Here is a 24,498-nt window from a genome sequence, read left to right as displayed (position 1 = left end):
TTCCTGACAGTAAAGTCCTCTTCGGAGCCCAGCCTCCTGCGGTGACGCTAAGCAGCAGAGGCCAATGAATTTGCAGAGCAGGAGGTCCCAAACTGCAAGCCAGCTGGTTGGCATGCGGTAGTGAGTGACCCGATCTTAGGACGGCAGGTACGTATAAATAGACACTTATAGCATTAGTTTCGCTTTGATAGGTATAAGTATGACTTTAGGTGATAACAATCACTCGCGGTTAAACGGTAGCCTGTTGTTGTAAAATACAAGAATATATGGAAAAATAAACATATAAACAGAAACCTTCTATTTTATATCCCCACATAAGGCCATTTGGATGAGTCTGTTAATCGTAGGATACCATATCAGCTTTAGACTTAAAATAAAGGTAAACTCTAAAAGAAAGATAAGCGTCCAAGTACACAAGGGCAAATTAATAAGACATAAACCTAGGTGCTTACTGAACCACTTACTTCTATTAAAACTTCCAAAACGGACTCCCAGAGCAAACAATAGGTAGAACAAGCCAAATAGTTTAAAACTGAAAACATACACAAAAACTCTCACGCTCAAAAATATTTAAAGTATGCCTGATGTCGTTGGTATTTGTTTTCTCGATACTTGCTCTGGGCTTGGCTGTGGAACAGGTGAGATTGACTGTTTTCACATTTAAGCTCAGTCATGAATATGATGCTACCCTGAGGGTTTGAGAGCTTTCCGCATTTCTCTCCCCCCCCTATCTGTTGTCTGGTCATTGAACCTTTCTGTCATCCAACAAGAATTCAAAGCATCTCATTAGATAACACATCAGGTCATGTGGCACGGCCGAAAGCTGGAAAGTCCACTAATTTTAATGTGCGTGCGTCCTGCAAGTTTTCCATATATAGCTTTTAAAGGTCAAGGTCTATGCCAATCATAAGTAAACAAAACGGCACACAGATAAAAACATAAAAACCAACTTCTCCATCTGATACTAGTAGAACTAGTAGTGGATTTTGTGCTTCTGGTCTCAGTTTCTACTACATGAAATAAAAGCATGATATCAGACAGTGTGAGATGTTTGCTTTTATCAAAACGATTGGTGTTCTTTCCAGTAGATGTTAAGACTTCATAACCATGGGAGTTTGATTGTACCAGTACTTATACAATCAATTAATATTTTGGTTATTATTTTAGATTTTAGATATGCAAATATAGGACCTACTTATTAAAAAAATCTATTGATAAAATAAACGATGGAAGCAATTTTGTCAGTGCTTTGTCCTCTCTAAAAGTCCTTGAAAGACTCCTACCAGCCTACATTTCAAATGTTTCAGTGAGGAAATTAATAGCTGCTCTGCCTTGAGGGAATATCAGTGATAGAGTTTAAAAAAATGACAGTATGACAGTTTTTTTCTGTACTGGTTTTATGGCCTGTGGCTGATTACTTTTCCAGTGGTGGGTCACATGCCCTACATAGCTCTTATCTAGCACACAGAGCAGGATTTGTCCAATCTTACCATACCAAAGCTAATTTTGTTTCCACAAACAGAAACTGATGTAAAAGACACCTATTGAAAGACCACATTCCTCAGGCTCTACCGAGTCATTAGTGTGTAGCGACAGGGTTACATAACATGTTATGCCTCCTCAAATTGTTACCTTAACTCTAAGTGGACCTACTGAAGTCTTGACCCCCCTTTAACCCCACCTTCTGTGCCAGGCTTCCCATTAAAGCCGGGGTTAAAGTTCAGAGAAACCACGTTAGCGAAGGAGCTTTACTCGGCCCCAGAGACCTAATGAAAACACATACCAGCAAATTAGACTGCCAGCCTTCAGTTTGACAAACATAAATATGAGAAGTTCAACCATGACCTGGGAAATGCAAAAACCCTCTCAGAGCCACTGTAACAAATAGGCCCAGTCAGGACTTGATAGGGCACAAGGGTATGTGTTTCAGTCTTTCCCCTCAGTTCGTATTCTCTGTGGTGGTGGTGGTGGTGGTGGTGGGGGCATTCACTGCCATTCATTTCTTAAAATCACAGTAGCGTTGATACAATACAAGCATTCATTTACAAGTTCCACACTTATGGGGCAATAGTGTTATCGTTCATTTGTGGCTGTGTTTCTTTTCATCTGCTGGATGTACATTCGATACTCAATTTTAGCTCTGCTTTTAATCTCGGCTAACTTTTGATCTGCTTCTTTAGCGGATATGCGCTCAATTATGTTCAATAGCAAGCAACTAAGTGCGCTTATCATCCATTTTGTGCTGATGGGGGAGTCAAATGTGGCTTTTGGAACTTTTCTGGTTATTAATGATGCTTTGAGATTGGCAACAGTTGCATGCTAGATAGCTTAATTTTGAGCTGCAGCACGCTAGCTCTGTAAAGTTGAGGTGAGCTGCCGATTCAGTGACATACTCTCTGACCAACTTAACAAATTATTTCCACAGTGTCACTGTCATTTTAAAAATGCACTTTTTTATAAATCACACGTGCAGTCATCCTCAAACAGGGATGTGATAGCAGAGGCGTTGTGATTCTTACAGGAGCTCCTGGAGACCCAGAGAAATAAAAGGATGTTTACAAAGATGTGAACATTTAAGAATCGGGGTAAGCTTTATTTATGCCTTCATTAGGTAAATGTGTTAGAGAGACAGACTGTCTTTTGTCAGAATTTTCAAAGATGTCCTTTGTCTCCTCTTTTTGTTGCCTATGGCATCGTTTAAAGGGGGATTCTCATTACATAAATGCTTTTCTCCGGTGACTCAGCGACACAATGCTATTGAATGTTTTCTGCTGCTCCCTTATGAGACCGCTCGGAGGGCAGTACAGTTATATAAAGACCTCATACTCTGATAAGATCCCAGACTTTTCCTTTCTGTTTGAGTGACCACAATAACCTGTTTCCACCCTTGGCTTGTAATGCAGAGATGACTTGAATGAGGAATGCCGTGATGTGGCAGAGGGAAATGTCTGACTGATGCGTTATCCCTGTTTTTGGTTTTGTCAAAGAGCTCTCAATCATGCACCGTTTGTTGATTCTCTTTGATTTCTTTCTTTGCTTACTTGTGAATGAAAAAAAGTCTGATGGTTGCTGATAACCTCTTTCCTAGAAGAAGCAGTTCATGAGAATCAAACTTTCGTAGGAAATTAGCTTTCTTAACAAGAACTAAAGGAGTATATGTGGGCTGCAAAATGCCAAATCCATAGATAAAAACTGCTTATTGCCTAAATTCTCTGTTTATGGTTCTTAGTTCTAAACCATTGTTTATGCAGAGAGAGGTTTCCATATAATGAATGGCTTCAGACTCAGGCGGGTAATCTCACCTCAGTCTATAGGCGTTCCCTGTCTTCTTTGGTTACTTATGCAGGGCTTCACTATGTATCGGATCAGTTGTGCAATTTGTCCTTAGCGAGCAACTGATGTTTTGACCCAGGAGTTTAATAGCAGGCATCACTTTGCTTGGGTAGAGAGCTAATCACTAGCAGGGTGAGGGCAGGCTAGCAGCAGTCCCATTCAACACATGACATCATGCTTTTATTAACTTTTTCATTTGTACAGTAGCGTGATGGTGTTGATCATAGATCACAGATTGGTGCGATCTTCAATCTCTTCGCAGTGACCTCAGTTTGAACGGAACAGCAAAGGTCTCACACCTCATAAAACTAAATAGTCCAAAACCGCTGCATGATTTAGCTGCTTAACGCGTTACCCACTGTGGTTAATAAAAATGCAAACATCTCCTCACAGGGATGAATCGGTGGTTTCCCAGACACTGGTGCTGGAAGTCAATCACCTCAGGACTGCAGGATGACGTGCACAGTTGACGTTCAAGCGGTATTAAAAGATAGGTTCTTAATCCTTTTGGCAACTGAGAAAAACACTGAAGGGGGATAAAAATAAGGCATCGGGATAGGATCAAGAGCTCACTGCGGTGGTTGTAGTCGAAGTACAACGCTAAGAAAACAGGCCTGTAGGAGAAATAGTGTGTGGCCTTATCAAAAATCCCCTACTCAGTTATCGTGTTACTCTATAATGATAGATTACTGTAGGTAGACGTAGGTTAGTTGGCTGTTTGCTCCTTGTTGTAAAGCCGATAAGTTCTTTTTTTTTTAGCAAACAAATAATTCCTTAATGTTATGTTAAGTAGAACAGGCAGTCCCTTGGGTGCTGCAAATAAGCAGAGTTATTGCAAACCATATACACAGTTAATCTTTCTGGTGTATCATAATTCTAAATTGTCTTGTTTGGCAGCAAAATAAACAATTTCCCAGTCTCGTTCCCTCCAGGACCAAAGGTTTTAATCTTCTAAGACTTACGCTTACTGCTTCATTAGGTACACCTCTTCAGCAGCTCAATAATGCAGCATATCAGCAACTTAATGCATTTAGACATGGTCAAGACAACCTGCTGAAGTTCAAACTGGGCACAACAAAATGGGGAAGAAAGGGGATTTATATGACTTTGAATGCGGCATGGTTGTTGGTACCAAATAAGCTGCTCTAATTGTTTCAGAAAGTGCTTAACCCTTGGATGCACAACCTACCAATACCTACACTCTTCCACGAGTGGGGTCAAAAATGACCCCAAATAGAAACAATGCATTTTGCTATAAACTCGGTTGTTTTTCTTCAAAATCTTTAAAACAAAGAGTTGTAACATTCTCATATTTGAGGTATTCCTCATAAAACATGTTTGTGACATGAGGCCCTTTGCATTTTTATTTATCTTTTCATTAATTTTAAGAAATTGCAGTTTTTGTATCACTTGTATCACTTTTGTATGTTTGCTCTGCATATACTGCAGAAGCTGGGTCTTCCCTGTGAAAGGCACAAGTTGTTCATCCACTGTAACACAATCACTGAGGATGAATTTCTGCCTGCAGTTGACCAGGAACAGGCCCCATATGTAGCCGAAAGCTGCCATGTGGTTTGTTTTCAGTCGGTAGGCTCTGGTCCTCTTGTCATCAAAGTGCAAGACGGATGAATATCTTCAAATCTTTGAATTGACATAGTGGCCTTGTACAATGGGTAATGCAGAGGACTCCCAAAAAACACACCAACTGGTACATCCCAGTTCTTCTCACTTCCTGCAAGAATGGTCAGTCAAATGAAGGCCATGAGCTTAAGTTTGATTACATTTTTCCACTGTTTTCCCCTGTTTGTGGCTACTCTCCGTGCCATGTTTGTGTATGACAGCACCTCTTCTATTATATCATCAGACATGAACATCTTTTATGCATCTATTGGGGAGACAGGACTAAACCCAGGTGCAAGCCCTGGCTGTCTAATTCAGAATATTGTGGCTAGAGCAATAAGAGGGGCTCATCCTGTTAGACTCAATATCCATTTCCTCTTCAGAGGACTCATCAGAGGACTCCTCTGTATCTGACTGGCCTTGTTTAGTTGGGGGGACAATAGTCTGGGTCCTCTATGTCTTAGCTGGGTGGCTGTAGCTCAGGAGGTAGAGCAGGTCACCTATTAATCGGAAGGTTGGTGGTTCGATCCTTGGCTCCTCCAGTCTGCATGTCAAGTATCCTTGGGCAAGATACTAACCCCAAGTTGCTCTCCGATGCATCCATCGGAGTATGAATGTGTGTGAATGTAGTTAGAAAAGCACTAAGTACAGATAAAGTGCTTGTATGATTGGGTGAATGCGATATGTTGTATAGAGCGCTTTGAGTACTCCGGGAGAGTAGAAAAGCGCTATATAAGAATCAGTCCATTTACCATTTACCATTTAGATGTCAGATTCTGAGTAAATGCCTCTGATGGGCTCTTCATCCCATCTGTCCAGGATCATTTGTAGGCCAAGGTTCACAGGGATCCTAGCTGGCCTCATAGCAGCGATGTTACTTTAGATATAAAAAAAACCCATCATAAAGGACAATGTTTGAAATGCACAGGACACTATAAACAGGGCTGCACATAAATGGTTCGCAGGTGTGCATTCGCTGTCAAAATAAAAGACGCGTACCAGATAAGAAGTTGGAACGCTCATTTGCGTACATTAGATGCTCTGGAGGAGGACAGACATTTGTTCAGAACTCTTAAAGATGTTGAATAAGCAAGCTCCGTAAGCAATTACTTTGGTGTTCCTCCACTGCAAAAGAAGCGCGTATTCTCTGAATTTCAGGGAATACTTTTACTTTGACAGTGAATGTGCACCTTCAGACCACTTATGTGCAGCCCTGACTATAAATCATGTATGTTATTGTGTAAAAATTAATTCTTGATCCATCAGAAGTGTAAGTGGGTCAGTCAGAGTTGCTAAGAATGAACATTTCATATACAATTCCATAGGAACTGCTTGGGGTCATTTTTGACCCCACTTGTGGAAGAGTGGGGTAGTGATACAAAAACTGCATTTTTTTTAAATTAATGAAAAAATAAATAAAAATGCAAATGGGCTCATGTTACAAACATATTTTATGAGGAATACCTGGAATATGAATATATTACAACTTTTCATTTTAAAGATTTTGAAGAAAAACAACCCGTGGGGTCATTTTTGACCCCACGTGTGCATCTAAGGGTTAAAAACTGGTATTTTTCTGCATAAACATCTCTAGGGTTTACAGAGAGTGGTTTGGAAGAGAGAAAGCTTCCAGCAAGCGGCACTTCTTTGGGCAGTAATGTCTTGTTGATGCTAGAGGTCAAAGGAGAACGACCAGAATGCTTTCAGTTGACAGGAAGGCAGCATTAACTCCAACAACGTCTTGTTGTTACCAAAATATCCAGAAGAGCATATCTGAACAGGCAATATGTCGATCCTTAAAGTAGCTGTGCTACAGCAGCAGAAGAACAGCAGAAAACTAAGGCTACAGCTTACATGTGCTCACCTAAATTGGACAACAGAAAATTAAAAACCATTGTCTGGTAAAAGTCTCAATTTCTGCTGCGACGTCTTTTGATTTGTCCTGCAACACTTGGATGGTTGGGTAAGAATTTGGCATAAACAACACAAATGCATGCATCAATCCTCCAATGTATCTGCTGGCCTTGTGATGCTGTGGGGAATATTTTGTTATGCCTCATTTACACCATGACTTGAAAGAGAGCAAATATTCGAGTACTGTTGTTGACCATGTCCATCCCTTCATGTTCACTGTGTCCATCTTCTGATGGAAGATAATGCGCCATGTCACAAAGCTCAAATAGTCTCTAACTGATTTCTGGAGCATCAGAATGAGTTCACTGTACTCAAATGCCCTCCACAGTCACCACATTTCAATCCAATAGAGTACCTTTTTGGATGTGGTGGAATGGGAGATTTGTATAAATTTGCAGCAGCTGCATGATGTTATTACAACAATATGGTTGAAGAATTAAGGCAGTTCTAAAAGCAAAAGGTTATCCAACCTGGTACTAGGAAGGTGTAACTAATGAAGGGACCAGGGAGTATATAGATGTCTTATGCAGTACATGCATGAGACATATTTAATTGTTATTTAATGTGAAAAATAAGCAAAAAGTGCCATATACTGTGAATCTTACTACAAATAACACACAAATATTTAAAATCATTTTCTGTTTCTTTCTTATTTCTTGATTTTAGAAGAGCTCCATATACTAAATTCCTCTTTCCATGCTTGTATGCATATTTTGCTCTTTAGTGTTGCAGTTAGCAACAAGGGTAAAGTGCATTTAGCAAAATTCCTACACTCAAACAAACTTATTCATTCAATGAACTCAGATGTTTTAAAAGGGGCAACACATATGGGTTCTAGCTTTAGCACATCTCTCCTGACCAGAAGAGGGAAAAAATGACACGATGTTAAGGCACGAGGGTAGAGCTGGTGTTTAAATTGTAGATCCAAAGATTGCAGTGGAAAACTTGAGTGTGAAATGCATCTTTTATCCCCACAAATATGCAGTTGGCTCTTTGCAGACTGGTTGTGGCAACTGATTTGTTTTCTTTGAGAGCGTGCTCTGCTCTGTGTGGGTTGCTGCAAAACAGCAGTGCAGGAAGAGCAGGCAGAGACACAGACAAGATGAAAGCTGTTCTCAGGTATGAAGATGAAGATCTCTTGCCACATCCGTTAAAGGATTGCAACTATAGCTGTGTACCAGTCTGATACTGTTCACACGTAAAGACAGTGATTGTGGTAAACAGTTGATTTTCTCATGCAGGCAGATGAATTAAAAAAGACCTGTATGTGATGGTCAGATAAAATCCAAAATCATTGCTGTATTCACAGTACTGGCTTTTTTTGTCCCTCTCGAAAAGTATAGAATACATGCAACCGCTTGTTCAGTTCTTTCTGAACCCCCATGAAAATTGCTGCAAGCAGTTTAACAATGCCAGGCTAGTTTGGTCAAAATAGCTACATACAGATTTAGATATTACACCACCCTAAAGGCCATTGGGGTGTGGGCGTTAACAGATGCTGCCAGGCTTAACCATAGGTAGCAACACAGCACAGACAGACCAACTTAGAAACTGAAAGGGCTTTCTCAGCTGTTGCTTCTCCCTCTGGTCTCGATCCTTCCCCCTCGCAGCCACATCATTGTCCCATTAATCTAAAAACAGGGACATAAATCCTGTCAAAGCTCAATTTACTGAACCTTCTTATTCCAAACACCACTTACTTTATTTGATAAAGGATTAAACATAACTTTAGAGAATTCAATAATAAACACCTTCATGGACCAGATGAAAAATATTAGTCATCAAAGCTCTGCAGCCTCAGCCAGCCATCAGAAGCCTATCAGAGAGGGTTCTAAGCAAAACCAAATAGCTGTTTTCTCAGTTGGGACTTCATGACATAAAAAAAAAAATAACAGTCACAGTCTGACAAATGTGATTTCCGAGCAATGGAAGATAAAAATGGTGTCGGAAATTTGGTTTGATTGAGAATGATAAAACTAAAAGGAGGTTATGAGGACTATAGGTGACGTAAATGTCAGAATCTGAATAGAAGAAGATGCCGATAGAAGACACAGCAAACCAAGGAAACATGGAAGCAAAATGTCAGAATGTCTGACTCAGGAGAGAAATGGAAAAATGTATTTTATCTGGCAACTGAGCATAGGAGGAGAGGGTGGCGGTGGTAGTTTGTGGTCTGGGATATTAAAAAATGAGGGTAGTGCTTGTCAAACGTGCAGAAATATCAGTAAAGAAAAACAGAATCTAAAAGAGAAAATAAGCAGAGAAAAAGTGTCTTTTAAATCCATAAACCTCTGAACGACAAATTCTAAATAAGCACTTGGATGTTTTAGCAGACAGAAGATTGTCTATAAGGGAATCAGCAACTAACTTTTGTTGACGTTTGTATCCTGTCTGTTGTGGCAAGCTCATGCAGAGGGAATTTCCTGACAAGTTTGTAGTGCATTTGTTTCATGTAAAGAAATATTTCCCAGCCTAGAAGATACACAAAGACTACCGATGAGAAAAAAACGGCAGATCAGAGCTATTTTATTTTGTACTTAAATCTGCTGCCCTGTCAGTGTAGCCACAGCCTACAAACTGCTGCTCACACAGCTCAGTGACTCCCGTGACAGCAGGTAGTTGTGACCATATGTCATCCGAGCCAAGGGAGGGGTCAAAGGTCGGCTTAGTGCTAGTGATTACCTGGTGAAGCGTGCCAGCTCTCTGTGTTTGTTTGCGTATCCATGGTGACAGTCCAGCAATCTCCTTCCTTAAAAGCGCATGCACGCACACTTCCCAACAGCATCGCCACAGCCCTGTTTGTCACCTGATGAAGTGATGAGGTCAGCCAGTAAATAATATTCAGTGTAAAACTATATGGGGACTTGCCAAACTCTGCTCAAATCTAATAAGCACCCTTTTTGCTTTCTTGTCCGTGGAAAATGTGTGTGGGAGGAGAAAAATGCTTTGAACCTCAGCTAAGTAAATCTTTAAAGAGGTTAGCCTCTTGGCCTTACATCCATCCCACCACAATGCCATTGGGGAGAGAGATTGTGGTTTTAGTTTATGGGAATACTTTATCTTAAAAAGGTGAAACAAAAGCAAAAATGATGACAGACACCATAAAATAGTCAAAAAACTTTAAAGGTGAAGGTATGCTTATACATATTACTGATTTGTTCGCTCCTGCGTATGTGTTTCTATATGTATATATGTATTTTGTTTGTTTATTTTTATCACATGACCTAGAAAACAGTATTTTATGCTGCCTCATTGTGACTTGCGTGATGAACACGATAAGGGGATCAAAGGTCAGACGATATTTAATCTTTGTTTTCTGCAAATGTCACACATGCCACTCTTATAACTATCGATTACAGCCATATTAGTATCAAGGGAAGCATCATATCTCTGACTCAGGGATACAAAATAACTCAAGTAGGATCCTTAATTCTCCACTGGTTTCTTGGCAATTGCTTTGGGTTAACAAATAGTCTCTCCATATTAATATAGAGTCTATATGGCACTTAGATTTTGTTTTACTACCAGCCTCAATCTTTACCTGAGGTACACTAAGTGATATTTTGCCATAGTATGGCTTTGTCTTTCTGTATAACAGTCAGATAAGACAGTGGACCTAAAAGCAGTAAGGATAGTAACAAAAATGTCAAACAATAATTGCAATCAGCCCGTCTTCCGTCTCATACTTTTGGTCGTGCTACTTTTTTATGAACAATTGTGCTAAAAATGTTTCTGAAGGACTTTGATAAAACAAAAGCCACTGGGCCATTAAAGTCAAAAGGATTTATAGCTGTAAGGAAAAGGATACGAACATTTTTCCTAAAGTTAAAGTACCAAATGGAAAATTGACTGTTAGATTGGGATTTTTCTTCCCTGTGTGTTTGGCATCATGGTAAGTACAGAAGAAGCATAAGTGAACCATCAAAATCTTCCTGTAGGACTAATGAATCTATATCTATATATAGAGCACATTTCATGGACAACTGGTCATGTGATTTTTAGCTCTATTTGGGTCTGGCAATCTCACAAGATATACTCAAGTCTTCTATGGAAAAGAGTTGACATTTATAATAAGCAAAACGCACAAACATACATTGGATTCATGCAACAAAAATGCCGGTGCTTCTTCATATAAACTGTCCTGCAGGAACCTGATCCACAGCTCATAAATCTATTTTTTCACTTTCTGCCAAGTCTCAGATGGAAGAAATCAAGATGAAGAGGGTTTGGACCACTTCCTCCTTTTCTACGAAGATCATTCATCTCTTTTTGTTGTAGCGAGCTACTGTTTCCTGTGTTTTGTTCTCATTCATACGACCAAAACTTTTTCAGTTTTGCTGAATTCACAATTTGTCTCAAGAACCTTGTGGACTTGAGAATCCAGCTGCTCATTTACTCTCATAATTTAATATTCTGTTCCCACTATCTTTCTTTGGCTTTTTTACCTCTACAAGACCTCCCAGCGAGGCATGTACTCTAAAGTGCATGTACGCTGTGAGTGTTTCCATCGGCCATCAGCTTAGCACTTAAGGACCCCACGACTATGACTTACAGCTCATGTCGACAGCCAGATATTTATGTGTCTCCTCGGGCCTTTGTGTTCTTTATTTACCACCTTAGCTTTAGTTTACCACATAACAAATCAGACAAGAAGTCGGTCACTAATGAATGAAACGTTTCCCAAAGTAAGTAACAATCTAATTTTCCACAGGAAGGAATAGGGTTTGTGTGCCATTTCACTAAAGTGCTCAGGTGAAGCTGTAGTTTTACAATCCTGTGAAGGATTAGAAGAAGTGAAATATTTAACTGACTGAAACTGGCAAAAGAAAATGTAAAACGAATGGCCCTCCTAACAATATGCAAAGAGTTGGAGAGTGTCCAGCTTCCAGCGGTCTACAGCTCCTTCCTCAGACTGAATAGGAACATAAAACATTCTGCCAGAGAGTTAGACTGATTTAACCACCCTCGAGCCAACGTCTGTGGCCATACTGAGGGCGTACCCTTACATTGATGGAACACCCACCCATGACAATCCCTCTTCTAATTCAAAACCCCTGAAACCCCACAGATGAAGACAGGGATTAGTGCCATCTGTTGGGTTTTAACATAACCTTGCTAATTAATTCTAGTGATTTTAAACACGGTATATATGTTGGGTTAGCGATCTCTCCACCTGTTTGTTCTATTCCACAAATGTCATGTTTTTATTGCACGCCTTCTTATCTTCATTCACAACTTAGGATTTGTTATAGACAGCGACTCTTGTGTTATTAGAAACTGAATTGCTCTTTTGTCGCTCCTCCTCCTCGTCTATTGAGCGAAGCGTCTGTCAGAGAAGACACCATTGTCACTTTGAGGTTTTTTTTTTGGCTCTGTGCTGACATTCGCCTCTCTGGCCATAACTCTGAGCTCAGTGAGCATTTTTCTCACACCCCCTGGGGGACAGGAAACAACTCAGTCTGTGACTGCAGCTTTCGAATATTTGTGTCACATGAACGTTGCGATAGCAATATGGAGGGACGATAAGAATGCAGCACCCGTGTGCTGGATTTTAAGGAATCTCTCTGCTGACGCAAAGCCATGGTCGAAAAATAGAAGCTAAAACTTGACTGAAACTAGAAGCACGATACATCAGCGCTGAAGACCGATGAGTTATTTGAAAACAAAAACTCTATTTGTTTACTGTAAAAACAAGCTCACGGTTTCTTTGATTTTTTTTGCAGTTATTTAACAAGACTTTTTAATATATCACGTTGTCTTTAAAACAATAACCATTTAAATGAGGAGTGTGAACCTGTGAAAGATTATTTGCCTTAGGTTGCACGAAGAAATTTAAGGTTTCCAACAAAAACATAACATTCCCAAATCAGACACAAGAGCTTTCCGGTCCATTTAGTGTCATTTTCACCTTTGTCTAAAGAGGAAGATTAATGAGGAGAACAACATGTCTGCTGCTGTTTGTGAACCAAAGCACTGATCAAAGACTGCGGAGACAGACTGGTCATATGATCTGGCTAAGCCTTGAGAGTCAGACAGCCAAGATAGTCATGAATTGAACTAATTCAAAGCTCACATGGATAAGGCCCAGAGGTGTATTTACTCTTTGCTTTGATCAGCTTTATCTCTTCTGAATCTCAAGCTGAAATTATTTGAATAATTTTTTCTAGAAAGTGCAAGAACATCCTGATACAATCAGATAAGTATCAAAGATTCTGTCATTCCAACATACAGTATATACATGGACTCGCTGGCCACTTTGTTAGGTACGCCTCTTCTCAACTGCTTGCTGGGACAAGTATCTAATCAGCTAATCACACTGCAGCAACTCAATACACTTACGCACATAGAAATGGTCAAGATGCTGTTGAGGTTCAAAACAACCACAAGAATGGGGAAGAAAAGTTATTTAATGGACTTTGAACTACTAATGGTATCAGGGGAAAAACACAAACGAAGGATCAAAATAAGACACCAGGATAGGCTTAAGAGCTCAATGTGCTGACAAACCAGATTCTGCTGATCTACTGGTATTTCCCTGCAGAACCATCCTTGGTTTGCAGAGAATAGCCCGAAAAAGAGAAAGTATCCAGTGAGCAGCTGCTCTCTGGGTGAAATACCCTGCTCAAGTCAGAAACAATGGCAGGAATGTTTCGAGCTGATAGGAAGGTGACGTTAACTCAAATAACCACTTGTTGCAACCAAGGTATGAAGAAGAGCATCTTTGAATGCACAGCATGCAAAACCTTAAAGCACATGGGATAGCAACGGAAGACTCGGTGCTACTCCTAAGAGCTAAAAACTTGCTGCTTCTAGCAGGATTGTGCACCATGTCGCAAAACTCACATTATCTCAATCTGGCAATTTCCATCATGGACATACAGCTAACAAATCTACAGCAACTGGATTATAGCACCATGTCAATGTGGACCAATGTTTCCATCACCTTGTTGAATCTATGCCATGAGAAAGCAGAACAGGCAAAAGGGGGTTCCAGCTTGATATTAACAAGGTGTACCTATCAAAGTGACCAGTGACTGTACATGCAAACTTAACTTGGGTTAAAAATATATAATGAGGTCCTATATAATCAATGTCATATATTTATAAGTCACAAGAACCATTTTATTCCAGGAACTGGGTACATTTACATAATGATGATACTTTACTGAAGGAGTTATAGTCACTCTGTTGTGATTGAAGTTCTTTTATGCAGAAGGAATGAAAGGAACCTCTCAAGTCAGGAAACACAGGTGTTAACCAAGCCGTTTACTGTAAGTATGCAAGGGTGTGAAGGACGCGATCACCACCCATGTTTTCAGACACTCTAATCCTGTTACCATCCTTAAATGAGCAGTAAATATTGAAGGAATGTGAAAGTGAGTTCATCGTGTTCCACACAATAGAAACTGGAAGCTGGAACTTTACTGAGCTCAGTATAGCTCATTATTATGCCCTTATTAGGTTGTAGCATTCCAGTCATGCCCACGATGAAAGAATGCCATGCGTGTCAGTTAAAACCCGCTTTGTTAGCTGTGGCAAGTCGTGAAAAACAAACACCTCATATACCGTAAGCAACAATATTTTTGGGCTTCTCTCCTCCATCTTCTATATTATCTGCTGCTTCCATAGAAGTCATCTTTCCAAACCTAAATTATAGGCCAGAAATTCTTATGTAATAATTACTAAGTAAGATAGACTGTCAGCAAAAATATTTGTCCCAGATATAATTGAGTGATCTGCTCATGTTAGATGAGTTTTACAGTTCTCAGAGGATCATGCAGCACAGCACGTTTCCCAGAGCTTTTTTTTTGACCTTTGCTCCCTCCTCACATTAACTACAAGACATATTCAACCGCTGTCTACAACAAGGGTGTGTGAAAAATTCACCAGCATGCCACAGTGACCCCTTCTATCACTGTCAAATTGTACCTCAGCCTTTGACTCCAGCTAAACTAATTTTTCAAGCATGGGCAAAATATTAGGAGGAGTAGAAAAGATTAACATTAGTAATAATATTAGTTTCCACTGACATGACATAATAGAGAGTTATGTGTGATAGGCACGTAGCACCATTTACAGTAAGAACAAACATACTTTAGGGACTTGGCTCCTGGTCATTTTATGAGGAGGAAATGATGCTGAAGAGGTGATAAGACCCAGATGTTCTTTGGGAATGTTTTCTAAATGCATCCTTCGCTCAGGCAAAAAATAACAAACACGTCTAATCAACTCGGTTTCTTTGAGATACAAACATTCATTTAGGGAGGTTTTTTTGGTCATAAAAGGCACAATATTATTCTTCGGATTCCTATTTTTAGTCCAAGGTTTGGATTTTAATGTTAATTACAGTCTTTTGTTTGACAAGACATCAGATTCTTCTTAGTTTTTAGGCTAAGTCCAGGGTTCACAAGGAGCAGCCCACAGGTATGTGATGATGTGATACAGCAGTTTCAGCTCTTCTCAACAAATACATGTTAACTAAAGCAACACTGCTGGTTAAAAAAACAGTACACTGGCACTCAGACGTCAGAACTTTGAGAAACAATAGGCCAGATTAAAAAGGAAAGTTCTAAATGCATATAACAGAAATGCATATTAGCATTAAAAAATATTTTTACACATGATTATTTGTAGGGTTTGTGAGGTACTTCTTTTGTGCATAAACTGATTTATTTTATATATAAAGCTAACTTTTATAACATTAAAAAATATCCTGACAAGGATGAAGCAAATTGTGACAGGAGGCAAAACAGGAAGTGAACAGAAAAACAATAGTTGCATATAGAAAAGCAAATTTCACCCTTATACTCTAAGCAACTGAGATTCTGTGAGTCATTTGGAAATGGATTAATCTGTTTTCATTGGAGGGCATGACTATCTCTGATTCACTGAATCCTTTTCTCAAATATGGCATAAACAAACCAGGCAAGGACCACACCAAAAAAGAGAACCATGGCGACAGGTAAAACATTGAACCAGAATTGGTATGTTAGAAATGAGGTTAGACAACAGTACTCCCTATTCTCTTAATAACAAGAAGTACTTTGCATGCAAGGGACATGCAAGGCCCGTACTGAGAGAATGTGACAAAGAGTGGTGAGAAAACACGATCATTTAAATATGTTAATTAGAAAAAGAATAGATAACGTTCTCACACCGATAGTTAAGAGGTTTGCATGCCACAGGTGCATGAAATTTGGCTCCTAGGAACTGAAAGCCTACAAAAAAATATTATATAACCTTGGTGTGTCCTGGGGAGTGTTCTTTTAATTCTTAGCGCGACAGTTACTGTCTCTGTGCCAAAGTTTTACTAGAGCTTACATTTAAACAGAAAAACAATAAAACGTTAACGGTTGTCACTCAGAAAAAGACCCCTTTTACACGCAAACAGACACTAAAAGCAAACTTTGCAATTAAACTTCAATATTCTGGTCTAAAGACTGCCCATCTTGACAGCTGAGAACTATGTGAACTATGTGCATTTGAGAGTTGGGGGAAGTGGGTTTGGTAAGCATTTGCACATGAGAAGACAGGAAAGGGCTTCGGAAAAAGAAAGACAGAGGCACGTGTGAGTGCAAAATGCAAAAACACATTTGCAGTTTCAGAGAAAAGGAGTGTACTGCGAATGAGCTGTTACTTGTTAACACAATGCATAATGCAATGCCTGCATTCTTGGTTACAGTGTTTCTAGGCTAACTGTAAACAAAGTGCGTCCAGGTAACCAGGTGTGGGGTGGGTGTGCTCCTGATTTCATCAGTGCGTGTGGGAAGCGTGATAACAATGCTAATAGAGAAGCATTATTTAGAAATGATTCAGATAAAAAAAGCGAATCACCCAAAGAAATTAGAAGAAAGAGGAAGTGCAGACTGAAGGAAAAAGGAAGCATCTGTGCCAAGTGAGAGTGGTAGCGTTACTCTCTGCTTGCCTTTACTGCTGCAAACTCTTTTTGCACAGTATCAGAGATACACCAGCATACCTGAGTCACTTACATGCCTTGACACACCAGACATCGCTTTATATCACCACATCACAGCGAAACACTGATGCATGGGCTGGTTGCTGTTTCTCACCAGCTGCACCTGGAGCAAAGACACTGCAAGCTGAACAAGAATTTAAAACGCTGAAATATCTGCTGCAGGGCATTCTCACTATATCCACCAAATATTTATGAAATGATTCATTTCTAAGGCTTTCGTTTGACGTTTGATGATCTCCACCAAGCTGGATATGGAGTTTCTCTTAAAAAATCTCTTTTGATCAAAATCAAAATTTTGATTGTCCATTTCTTGTGTATGTTATCTAACGAGTTAGATCTCACAGCAGAGAAAGCTTTTGATACTAAGTCAGATAGATTTATGTCTGTCGACCAAACAAGTTTTCATGATGGTGCAGCTGCAGGAGGCACAGCGTACACGCTAACACTGTGCTGTTTTGACATTTTGCTCAAGATGCGACTAAGATATCAGTCCACTGAACTAAATACAGGCCAGGTCTAGTCCCATGACAGACTCCAGTGCTTAAAGGCCCAGAAGAGAACAGGAACAGGATGTCCTCAGTGTCATGACGAAAAAGAATGTCTAGAAAAGTTAATCCAAGACAAGAAGACATTTCCCATGACACAATGCTTGACATTTCCTGGACTGCAGAGGTTTTATACACAAATGGGTCCCGTGGAATGCCAAACCGGCAGGTCAAGCAATGGCCATCTGGGTTACGGCTGACGTAGAGCCTCATGTCAAACAGGGTCATTAAAAAAAATAAAATAAACCTGAAAGATCTCTGATATCAAAATCTCTGAGAAAGATTAAAAAAAAACATGTATAAAATATAATGTCCTCCCATGCAACTTGTACCTTATGACCTTTACTTTAATGGCCTTCACCCGAAATACTGATGTCTATATTTGTTTCCTTGATTCACAGCAAGCACACTGAATTATGGAAGTACAGCTTGTTTACGAGTAATGCTTTTCGATTGTTTTGATTTCCTAAGAATAAAACTTTTACAACAGCATATTTTTTAAAGGATAGTAAATAATGAGCTTTTTTGTTAAAATAGTTTACCTTCTATACATCAGAAAATGCAAAAATGTGTTGATTCAGCCTCAGTACATGTGAGCTCAAAACCCTTCATACTTTCCACTTATCCTCTCCTGTTTCAGTTATGATGATTTTACCAGGACCGAGTAAGCCCCACTGCCTCTACAGTATGTTACCATGTGAAAAACTGTGAAAAACTGGTCTTTACAGAAGTAAACCTGCCATGAGCTCCAAGGTTGTCAGAACGGAACAATTTGCAAAAGCCACATCTCTCAACAGTTGGCAGTTTTTAAGCAGGCATGCAATATAAAGACTGTTTGGGTTTTATCTTCCTGGATGAATTCTCAGAATGGGGAATACATTCGATCTCTCGCTTGGGTCCCAGTTGTGCAGTAGGTTTCACAGGACAGGGGATACCGTCTATTTTTTTCCTGAAACATATGAGTAATAAAGCCAACTGCAACAGGCAGAAGCCCAGAATGACTCCCACACACGGGCAGTTTACTTATTTTTGTAGTTTACACGTGCACATTTTATTGAGTGAAATAAAAGCTTTCAGGTGGCTGGATGGGAATTAAAGTTCAAATCAAATAAAATCAAAACAGTTTAGGCACATTATCTACTGGCATGTAGACAACACGAGACACACCGATCAAATTATACCATTTGTGTGGCATTTCTGTCTTCAAAGGAACAGCGTTCGTTTTATTATCTGCATCAACTGTGCAAAGACTTTTTACTGACTGTAGTTTTGATTAGACAACACGACACAGAAAACCCTGACCTATATAAGAATCAGAGTCACAGCAGGTTTGCATGTCCTTAAAACCTACAGAGAAGCAAACAAAAAAAGAGATGTAATGATGTTAGAGCGCCCCAAAATCATCAGTCAATATTTAGCAAGTATCAGCTTCAAGACAACTTCATAAGACTTTTGTTTTACTGTTGTTTTGGAGAACTATTGAGATTACATTATCTCACATAAAGGCATGACAGGTAAGGAAGCTCTAATATACCTGCCTCGAAATCTTTTTGTGTTGTACTACACGTATACAAAGAGGGAAAAGTGTCGAGAAAGCTACTTAGTTTACTTTAAACGCCCCCAGTGAAGCCTCATTTAACCTTGTTATCAGGTATAGCGTGACATTTAAGTTTCACCACAACCACAACTACACGTCTTCAACTCTTTCACTTCTGCTCATTACTCTCGTATGGGATATCCTGTTGAACCCATCTGGTTCTGAAGCCGCTCACTGCTGTTGAAACCCTGCTGCGTCTACATCACATGGGCCTGTTGTAGAACAGCAAAGTTCAATGTGACTCTCAGTCCACCGCAAGGGGAGCACATGAACAGACAGAAAGGAGCAGGCTGGCATGCTTTTCCCCCTTAAGTACTATATACAGTAGCTCTTTCACTATTTGCCCTGTGATCTCAGTGCAGAAGGCCAGCCTGCAACCTCAACTGCAGACTCCGAAAAATGCCACAAAGACATAGCTCTGTATGTGTGATATCCTTGTTTTTTTTCCATCAGCAGCTGTGAGATCTGCAGAAGTCTGTTTACTTTGAGTGCTGTGAGCCGGTCCAGCTTAACAGGCATTTTAAAGGCTTTTCCAGGTCAGTGTGCACCTCCACTAGACCTTGTCTTGATAATTATTGGGCCAAAGGGAGCCTGTAGGCCATGTGGGGCAGGAACCTCCCATGGGAGATAGAATGTACCACGTTGCCAGAGTGGACTGAGAGACACCTAATGGAGGACGTGCAGCCTGTGCATTTCGGATTAAAGGAGACAGAAAAAGATGCATGCATAATCAGTTTTCATTTTCCAATGGCATTTGCGCATAGCAGCCACAGAAAGTTCCATGCTTCTCATCAGCTTTTATTCAACAACTATAACAACGTACATATGAACATATGTGCATACGGCATGCATAAAGCACACAGCAAAATAAAACCTGTTAAATTTCTGAGGTCAGCCAGTACAAGAGTTTGAACAATGCTTGGGAGTTTAAGATATTTGAAAGAGCTTCAAGGCCTGCTGTTATCTGTCCCACAGACTCTGGGACAGCAGCCAAGCTGATGCCATCTCAAGGAGAGGAACGCAACAAAATGGCAGGAAATTCCTACTTGGTTTGGTCCCATCAACATAAGAAATTCTTTTTAAATCCGCCTGCTGAAATGTTCCATAGAGATGCAAGTTATTTTGACTTACCAGAAACACTCAGCTGTAAAAGAATGCAAATGTTATGATAACAACTTAGGGAGAGATTAAAGAAACAGTAGAATTGAATACACTGTATGATTCTTAATAACAATCTTGTGCTGGTTCTGAATAGAAAGAAAATTTACGTTAAGTCTATTGTAAATTCTGACAGTTCATGATCGCTAAATGGTTGCTGAATTTTTAATATATCTTATCTGTACTTTCTTGGGCGCCTATTTAAAACTCACTCCTATGCAAATATTAACTTAATTTAATCATCAGGATTAAGAGCTTGCATGATAAAACACCTGAACAGAATCCTTGTTGAAGTTAAAATATATGTACTTCCTCGTTTATTTCCTCCCAGCATTAAAAAACCCATTTAGTTTGCAGTTTTTATCTTGGAAATGCTTCTTTTCCAAACACAAAGGTGACAAGACTGAAGATTACGTTAGACTGGTTTTACACCTTTGCATGAAAACACTCGATTTTTTCCCTTCTGCTTGAATTTAACGCAGCTTCTAATTATAGAAGCTTATCCTTAAACGTGCGAACAGTACAAAAGAAAACTCTAATCTCTCTCAAAGGGTCATTTAATACCATTTTTAGAGAGGTTTTTTTTATCAGCTGGTTATGTGGAGCACAGAATACGTAGACCTTCACCCAATACAAATCTGTAAACAGGATGTGAGTCAACGACCTTATGAGAACAGCACTTAATGAACAAAACTTAAACTTGATGACTTGATGTCCTAAAATAAATTCCATTGTCCCCTTTCTCACTATTGTGAGCCTTGTGTTTCTTTTCCTCGATCAAGCCCCCAGAGGTCAGTGTGGCTTTAGTTGTGTGGTACAGGTCCAGTACAGGGTTTTGCTGCCACCTGGTGCTCATGTCATTGGTGCCGTTCAAAATGACACATTGTTAATATGTTAAAAAACAATGTTGTCCTTTCTCTAAACTAATATTTTTTCTGAAATGCACACACACTTATTATATTTCCCCAGCCAGTCTATATTAAGAATATTGCTGGAAATTTCATCATCCACCCAAAAACATGACAATCTGTTTTCCATGCATCTCAGGTGGAGGGAATGAAACTATATCAACAAGGACATGAGAAAAAAATAGAAGGACTCCAGGTGGCTGATAATCGGCAGATGTTTAGTCTTAAATGTCCTTGTGATAGCGTAAGATGTAAAAACACCGAGAAGAGTTTTCAAATGCCTCCATTTTATTCCGTGGCTCATCCTCCTCACTTTGCTCCAGCTGCTCTTTTTATGTAGGTGAGTTAGGCTCCATGGATAAAAAGGTGGTGCTGATCACAGGCTGCTCCTCGGGGATCGGTCTCAGCTTGGCTGTCCGGCTTGCCTCAGACCCGGACAAAACATTCAAAGGTAACCAGAGCTGTTTATGTGTCAATCGTCTCTTTGAGAATATACATTACATTAAAGACTGGCTTTTAAGAACCATTAAAACCACTCAGATGATGTATACTATGCAATTTTGTGTGACCTACACAAATAACTTAGCAGATGAATCTTCCATGTGCATTGTTAATTAAATGTTGTGTCAAACCCATTTACCTCCTTGGGAGTCAACTCTGTAAATTCCTTTTTACATACACATTTAAACTCATCATTAATTGAAGCTTTCTGTTCAGTGTATGCAACAATGAGAAACTTGTCCAAAAAGGAGCGTCTTTTAGAGAGCATGAAAGGCCTGCACAGGGACACTTTGGACATACTCCAAATGGATGTGACCGATCGGCAGTCCATCCTGGATGCAAGAGATAGGATTGTGGAAAAACGCATAAATATTCTGGGTATGGACCCGTGCCAGTGTGTTCCAATTAGGATTGGAAAATGTGATTTGAGTGGGTTAATGTGCTTATCCTCGCTATTTACAGTGTGTAATGCTGGTGTGGGTTTGATGGGGCCACTGGAGGTGCAGTCTTTGAACTCAATGAGGCACATCCTGGAGGTTAACCTCCTAGGTACCATCCAGACCATCCAGGCATTCCTGCCAAAGATGAAGGCTCAGAGCCAGGGACGCATTCTGGTCACTGGCAGCACCGGAGGCCTTCATGGTGAGAAGTGCAGATGGTTGAGAAATGTCAACAATGTTCCGCATGTGCAGTTTTTGTAGTGATTTGATGGAAACCCTATAATTAGATCATGTTGATACTTGTTACCATGCATAAAATTTCCAAAATAAGCTTCTTGAGTTTCTTATAGGGCTCCCATTTAACGAGGTCTACTGTGCCAGTAAATTTGCAGTAGAGGGAGCATGTGAGAGTTTGGCTATCCTCCTGCAACACTTCAACATTCAGTAAGTTTCATAAGTTGGCTGCATGTTGTCTCATTAGTTCAAAGACTACTTGTGTGTATAAAATTGTCAAGTCCAAATGCTACATCCTACAGTGTGAGTCTCATTGAGTGTGGTCCAGTCAACACCGACTTCTTGGTCAACCTGCAGAAGACGGAGCTTGGGGATACATCTCTCCAACAGGTTGACACCCAGACACTAAGGCTGTATGAAAAATACCTGCAGCATTGTAGATCTGTTTTCCAAAACGCTGCACAAGACACTGAGGATATTGTGAAGGTATGTTCCATGTTTACAGAAAATCGTAACTTCATTAACAATGAAAAGAGTTCATTTTCTATTTGATGTTTTAAACAGTGGCAACATTTAATTACATTTGCTTGATTTTATAGGGACAATGCATTTTAAGTATGACAATTGTTGTCCATAGTTGGCCTTTTACATCCACAATACACAGCCTGAAAGAACATATTATGTTTGCAGGCTGGCTTGCAAAATAAGAAAGGAGTTTAAATAATATTAAATCATTTTAAAATACACTGAATCATTTTCTTTGGTCTGTTAAAATAAAATTAATACATCCCTCAACACTAATCATTCAGTGATTTAACCCAGACATTGATCATTTTAGAGCTCAAATAAAAGAGTGACCACACACATATGCATAAAATTTATTTAAATCTCTAAACGTGTCTACTATTATGTGTTTGTTTTTTCCTGAAGGTATTTCTAGATGCCATCCAGTCACCTAGCCCTGCCTTCAGATACTTCACCAGCACTACTGGGGCACCTGTAACCCAACTGAAGGTCACAGAACCAGATGAATCATACATCAGTGCTATGAGCAAAATCATTTTCTCAACTGAGGAGCAATAATTTTGTAACGACTGCACCACTTCATGTGTAAATGTTGCTCCGGTTTTACTTTATGTACACAGGTTAATGTTTTGCTCAAATACCCTTGACTCCTGAAACACAGTCTAGAGTAGAGTTCACAGAATTCACTCCATGTGCTATTTTTGTGTGAGGCCTAAACATAGTACTCCTTATCATAAAACAAAAATGTAAAAATAGACTCTGTTCTAGTTGGTGGAGACATTTTTGATAAGCATTATGCCTGATGCTTGAGTGATAGAGCAGTTTCTGCATTCCTCTAGTTCCACCCAAACTAGCTTGCATATTTTTACTCGGGGCTATCGTGCTTCAAATCACTGCATTCATTATAAAAGTCAAAACACTGTGTGCAAAATTGTCGTAGGCGATTTTTGATTTGCTGTTTTAAGCACAAATGGTCATATAGGGGACTTCTGTATGAATGACAGACACTATATGTTTCTTTTCTATAGCTTGCTTAAATGCTTGCTTTAAATTTCCCATTCTGGCATAAATATGTAAAGAATACATAAATAAATGAAGTTTTTAAATACCTGAAAAAATTTGGCTTGTATTCTTTTTGTGAATTTATCTACAGGTGCTATTGTGGCCCCTGCACATTATCTCTGTCTGTAGTAAGGGAAAACTGCTGTGACTATTTGATAATGCAGATAAAGTATCATAAAGCATATTTCATAAGTATTCATTGTTATGTAAGGGATTATGTGAAACAGTGAAATTGTGCAACAGTTTCCATTTATACAGCTAGTCCTGACTCCTAGCTCTGTCCACTGATCATATATATTCCCACAGAAAACAAACAAATGACCTAATTTATAGATAATTACATCATAACTGGAAATTTAACAAGTGTGTTTTATCCCAGAAGCCTGCATGTTGTAGGCAATTTTTTTATGTACCCATTACAAAGGGTTTATGATCATATCTATCAGCTGATTGACTACAGGCCTGTCAACGATTATATATAGCTACTAAAATGCAAGTACAAAAAATACTATTTCAGTGACATCTTTACACAACAGTGACATTAAAAAAGACAAACGCTAATAGAAATTATGATTCAAGATCAGGGAAACAAAGAACGGCATTGAGTGGCTTTCCATTTTAAATAAAAGGAGTTTTAAATACTAAGGAAAGTAAAAAAAATCTTGTTGTGTTATAATAGATTACA

At 39.4% G+C, this 24,498-nt stretch overlaps 1 protein-coding gene across 2 annotated transcripts; it reads left to right on the top strand.

Moving 5' to 3' along the window:
• Positions 1 to 25: 25 nt before the first annotated feature.
• Positions 26 to 23,869, top strand: hsd17b1 (hydroxysteroid (17-beta) dehydrogenase 1). Of its 2 annotated transcripts, XM_025906202.1 has the most exons (7): positions 26 to 147; positions 21,375 to 21,502; positions 21,769 to 21,930; positions 22,015 to 22,194; positions 22,343 to 22,436; positions 22,529 to 22,712; positions 23,157 to 23,869. In XM_025906202.1, exons 2-7 carry the CDS (start codon positions 21,406 to 21,408, stop codon positions 23,307 to 23,309), a joined length of 870 nt encoding a protein of 289 aa, XP_025761987.1. In that variant the 5' UTR covers positions 26 to 147; positions 21,375 to 21,405; the 3' UTR covers positions 23,310 to 23,869.
• Positions 23,870 to 24,498: the final 629 nt, after the last annotated feature.

Source organism: Oreochromis niloticus, linkage group LG4, assembly GCF_001858045.2.
Source record: "Oreochromis niloticus isolate F11D_XX linkage group LG4, O_niloticus_UMD_NMBU, whole genome shotgun sequence".
In the NCBI taxonomy this organism is placed as follows: Eukaryota; Metazoa; Chordata; class Actinopteri; order Cichliformes; family Cichlidae; genus Oreochromis; species Oreochromis niloticus.
Note: the sequence above shows the minus strand (reverse complement) of the source record. Positions and strands in the feature narration are given on the sequence as shown.

Excerpts from the sequence above, each read along its gene's own strand:
- hsd17b1 (XM_025906202.1), top strand. The coding sequence starts at position 21,406 with ATGGATAAAAAGGTGGTGCTGATCACAGGCTGCTCCTCGGGGATCGGT. Across the intron at positions 21,503-21,768 it reads CCCGGACAAAACATTCAAAG|TGTATGCAACAATGAGAAAC; the intron begins GTAACCAGAGCT and ends CTTTCTGTTCAG. Across the intron at positions 22,195-22,342 it reads CAGCACCGGAGGCCTTCATG|GGCTCCCATTTAACGAGGTC; the intron begins GTGAGAAGTGCA and ends AGTTTCTTATAG.